The following is a 5,000-nucleotide window of genomic DNA, read 5'->3' as shown; positions in this document are numbered from 1 at the left end:
GGGGTATGTTGTATATGGTACTATTTATTTGGCACTTGATATTAATGTTGAGTGTGTTTGAGTGATGGTGATGGTGACTGTGACTTTTTACAAGAGGGCTCTCATAGTCTGAAAGAATTTATGTGCATTTCTGTTGTGGTAAGACATATGTATGTGTGAATGTATACAGTATATGTGTATATATATATGTATATATATATAAACTTTTTTTTCTTTCTTTTTTTCTTTCTTCATTGTGGGTTGGTTTGTGTCTGTGGTACTCGAAGCATATCATGGTGAAAGAGGATTTTTTTACTTCTTTTTTTCTTTCTTTTTTTCATTTTGGGTTGGTTTGTGTCTGCGGTACTCGAAGCATGTCATGGTGAAAGAGGAATTTGGATATGGTGAAAATAATCCCATATATGGGGGGGGGGAGGGGATAGAGCTGTAAAGATAATGGTATTATATGGGTCGCATGGCGTATATATATGTATTTTTATATAACAGTTATGTATCTGGGAATGAATTGAAGGTGTGGTATGATGTAAGGCTACTGCGAGGGAAAGCGTTTATGGTCGTAGTAGTAATCGTAATTGTAGTCATCCTTGTTGTAGTAGTTAAAGTAGCAATGTATTCGTAGTAGTTGTAGTAGTAGTAGTAGTAGTAGTAGTAGTTGAAGTCGTAGTCGTAGTTATAAACTACATTTTTTCTTTTACCAAGAAACTACTTTGAGAAAAATCGAGAATGTATAATAACTAGATGAAACAAACTTCTTCTTGCTCGCCGTAATAAAGAAGTTAACTTTGTAATGGAGATTGTAAAGGACATTCGAATACGGTAGTGCGGTGGTCTGGTGGTCTGTTATTCTCAGGTATTTACGTTTCAGCGTCAGCTAGTCTCGTAGAACAAGGCTGGGGTTTAGTGACTGAAATAGGATTGGTTTGTAAGTAGGCTGGTGCTAGTAATAGTGCTAGTAATAGTAAGGGACACGCTTTTGGTTGGTACTTCTCGTAGATCTGACAGTAGTTCCGGTGGTAGAGACGGACTGTGGATGTTTTTATGGTTTATTTTTGGTTTATTCTTCCGGCAATGGAGGTGAGGTGATTTCTACGGGCCTTGGTAGTTTGTAGGCATGGTCGCTAGTCTAGTTTGCTGGGCTAGTAGATAGACTTGACTCTTAAGTGTGGTTGGTATTGCGGTAGAAAAAGGTAGATTGGGTGGTATTTTTGTAGATCGGAGGAAGTGTGCTTGTAGATTAGACTTCGAAGGGGTTTGGTGACCTTGTAGTACAGATGTGAAGGAACTTGTAGTAGTAACTTGCTTTCAGAGAGGTGGTAGTAGGAGGTTGAAGATACGGGGTAAGGGGTGCAGGGTAGGTGTAGTTCCTGGTCCGTAGATTGGTGTATCTAGGGTAGGCCTTGCTGGTAGTGGTAGTGTGGTAGCGAGGGTAGGCCTGGCTGGTAGTGGTAGCGATGGTAGGCCTGGCTGGTAGTGTGGTGGCGTCGCTCACCGATGTTTGTTCCCGCAGGTGGTGGTGCCAGGGTGAAGCAGGAGAGCGGGGAGGTGTTGGAAGTGTGGTGGGGGGAGCCGGGGGGAGCCGTGGGCAGCTCGGGGAGGGCACCACCACCACTGCCAGCAACAGGAGCAGCAGCAGCCACCTCGTCAACACCACCACCACCACCACAACCACTACCAACACCAACAGCCATAACATCACCCTCCTCAACACCTTCCACAACTCGAGTCCCGGAGGTTCCGACGTGGACCCCCTTCAACCCGCCCCCGATGGCGCCCCTCAGCCACCTGGAGAGCCTTACCCACACCACCTTCACGCGCGTGGGCGACGTCGTGGTGGGCGCGGGCGGGGCGGCGACCGAGGCGGCGACGGCTGCGGCTGTGGGCGGCAGAGCCCTGGCCGTGAACAGGCCGTGGTTCCCGTGTCCGCAGTGCGGCAAGCGGTTCCGCACGCGCGTCACGCTCTCGCGCCACGAGAAGATCCACACGGGCAACGCCTTCCCGTGCCCCGTGTGCCCCAAGGTCTTCTACCAGGTGTCCAACGTCAAGTACCACGTGACCGCCGTCCACGGCCGCCAGTACGAGCCTCCGCCGAGGTCGCAGGAGTCGGCTCTCTGACCTCCGCCCCTCCCGCGGTTCCTCAGGCCTCGCCCGGGCCCCTCGTAGATCCCCTTGCGTCCGCCTCCGCCGTCGCCGTCGTCGTCGTCGTCGTCGTCGTCGCCTTTTTACGTGTAGGGACTCACGCCAAGCTTGGCACTAGGCACGGCTCTGTCCCCCGCGACGGAGCTTCTTCTCCTCCTCTCCATCCTCTTCTTCAAGTGCCATGTTTCTCAAGTGGTTCCTGTGGCCCTGGTTTCTTCTCTTCTTGCCTTGTCTCTACTTCTAAATGCAATGGCATCCTCCGTCACCTGCCTTGTCCTTGAGCACTGGCTGTTCTTTTTATCCTTAAATGCATGAGGCATCCTACCTTCCTTTCCTTTCCCTTCGCCAAGGTGATATTCCTTCTTACCGTGACGACGCCTTAGTATGTCTCTTTTTTCCCTTCCCTCCTTTCGTTTCTTTCGTTTTACTCACTCTGTCGGGATTCTCTCTGAGTTTATCTCACGTCTCTACCTCTTTTTTTCCTCACGTACTCATTCTTTCTCTCTGTTTACGGCTTTCTGCTCGATTTATTTTCTGCTAAACCTCTAGGCGCACAGTATTTCGTCCCTACCTAAGTTCCCCCTGAGATATCCTGCTCCATATGCTCCCATCTCCGCTCTCTCCACTCTCCCTCCATCCTTCGTCCACAAAGTCCTTGATTACCGTCTTTCGTCACGCTCTCTGAAAGAACCAACCTCTATTAGAACATGATCCGCCGTCACACCCGCACCTCGATGGGTTGTTGTTCGTCTGACGGAGGCGTAGACGTCGAGGATGATGGGGAGGGGAAGGGGAGAGGGAGGGGGAGGTGTTAGAGTGCGTGGATCAGAGGTCCTTCGGCACTTCCTACTCTTCTTTGTTATCATTTTCTCTATGTTATTCTCTCTTACTGTATTTTCTTCCATTCTCTTCTGCCTGTCTACTTGCTTCTCTCTCTCTTTCTCTCAGACTGACGATCTATCTCTATCTCTGATTATCCGTTTCATCTATGCATCCTTCCATTCATCCTCGGAGCTGTTTCTGAGCCCCTTCTATCCCCAGCCCTCCTACTTTACAGTGTCTTCCCGTCTCCCCACACCCACCCTTTGGCGTTGTTTTGAGCCTTGCGAGTGTAACACACGACAGCACCGCCTGGTTGCTGAATCACTAACGCACGCTGGTCTGTTCCTCCTCACTAACCCACTGTTGCTGCTGCTGCTGCCACTACTACTGCTGCTGCTGCTGCTGCTGCTGCACACAATCCCCAACCCTCACCTCAGTGACTCAGGCTTGCTGGCTCCCCTTCACTGACAAACTCTTCTCCTGCAGCAGTAGCAGTAGCAGTCTCGAGGGGCAGGCGGCTCCAGCGCAGCGCGGGATGCCAAGCTTGCGGGGAGTGCGGGAAAACATTCAGATGTCGGGACTCCCTTCGGCGCCACCAGAAGCTCCACCGCGGTACGGCGCTGCCCTGCCCGGCGTGCACCCGGCTCTTCGTCCAGCGCGGGGACCTCAACCGCCACATCCGCCGCAGACACCCGCATCTCCTCGCCGCCGTGCTCCCGCCCAGATCCTGATAATGAAACAGCACTCCATACGCCCATCCCCCCACGCCCTGGCGTCCGAAAGGACTGTGGAAGTCTTCACACCGACTCAGGGAGGGCGTTCGCTCCTGAGGTGATCAAGATGCCATTTCCCCATAAATCCCCAAGGGACTATCGCGCGCAAACAGGCAAGCAAGCAAAACCAGATATTGCAACAGACACTACAATATAGAAAGGCCCTTTACCAAACACTGCAATACAACACCGAAAGTTGCTAAAACCCCCTCCCCCACCTCGTTAGTCTAACCAAGCTCTCTTCGGGACAGCCGCGTCCCGCCATCCCGTAACCGCAACACAGCAGAACCAAAAAGGCGTTGTGATAAAAACCCTGGTACAAGTGCCACTGTAGTCATGAATAATCGGTTTAATGGAAGTGATGTCAACAGTGCAGTATGACGTAGTGGTAATAATAACACCAATGATAATGAAATAACAGAAAGCCAGTAACCACAGGAACGATCCGGTTTGAGCCGTGCTAGAGGAGGAGAAAGTTCTTAAGAGCTGGAGACGAGTGTGTCTTCACGGTTCAAGATGCCTCTGTGATAAAAATAAATACATATAATAAATTAATAAATAGATGAATACGAATAAAAGCGACGGCGGTGTCCTTCGGAGGTGAGGGTAGTGTAGGGCGTGACACCGCACTGACAAACCTCTCTTTCTCGGACCCATTCTTACCTTTTATGATATTTGTCAATACTACTATGACTCAGAATATTGTCACTTCGTATGTTTATTTACAAGTAAAGAGAAAAGTTTATTTTCTTTGACTTTTTCTTAGCCTTTCGTTATGTGCAAAAGAAGGAGTGAAAATACTGATAATTTGGTACTATGGAAAGATTATGAGAAATATATGTTTGTTTGGTTTCGCTCTCTCTGTCTATCTTTCTCTCTCTCTCTCTCTCTCTCTCTCTCTCTCTCTCTCTCTCTCTCTCTCTCTCTCTCTCTCTCTCTCTCTCTCTTCTCTCTCTTCTCTCTCTCTTCTCTCTCTCTCTTCTCTCTCTCTCTCTTCTCTCTCTCTCTCTCTCTCTCTCTCTCTCTCTCTCTCTCTCTCTCTCTCTCTCTCTCTCTCTCTCTCTCTCTCTCTCTCTCTCTCTCTCTCTCTCTCTCTCTCTCTCTCTCTCTCTCTCTATGGTTAATTTACATATCCATACCCGTTCTTCGTTTACATCCAGTGGCTATATAGCTGAAACTCATTGTCTGAAATATTTATATGAAATGTTTATACACACACACACACATATATATAAATATATATATATATATATATATATATATATATAT

General features: G+C 48.8%; 2 protein-coding genes across 2 annotated transcripts in view; both read left to right on the top strand.

Annotated features, from left to right (window-relative positions):
• Positions 1–5,000, top strand: part of LOC122242084 (uncharacterized) — a gene marked incomplete in the record, with an annotated part of 101,235 nt that overhangs the window by 80,545 nt on the left and 15,690 nt on the right.
• The window catches only part of LOC122249216 (uncharacterized), a 6,942-nt gene continuing 4,785 nt past the window's right edge, over positions 2,844–5,000 (top strand). Inside the window, exons 1-4 of the mRNA XM_086538784.1 lie at positions 2,844–2,874; positions 3,194–3,295; positions 3,396–3,789; positions 3,983–4,101. Of these exons, the coding sequence (XP_086394910.1) occupies positions 2,844–2,874; positions 3,194–3,295; positions 3,396–3,789; positions 3,983–4,101 (646 nt within the window). The remainder of the gene's footprint in view (positions 2,875–3,193; positions 3,296–3,395; positions 3,790–3,982; positions 4,102–5,000) is intronic.

This window comes from Penaeus japonicus, unplaced genomic scaffold, assembly GCF_977035675.1.
Source record: "Penaeus japonicus unplaced genomic scaffold, GWHDUDI00000001_assembly GWHDUDI00000007, whole genome shotgun sequence".
Taxonomy (NCBI): Eukaryota; Metazoa; Arthropoda; class Malacostraca; order Decapoda; family Penaeidae; genus Penaeus; species Penaeus japonicus.
Note: the sequence above shows the minus strand (reverse complement) of the source record. Positions and strands in the feature narration are given on the sequence as shown.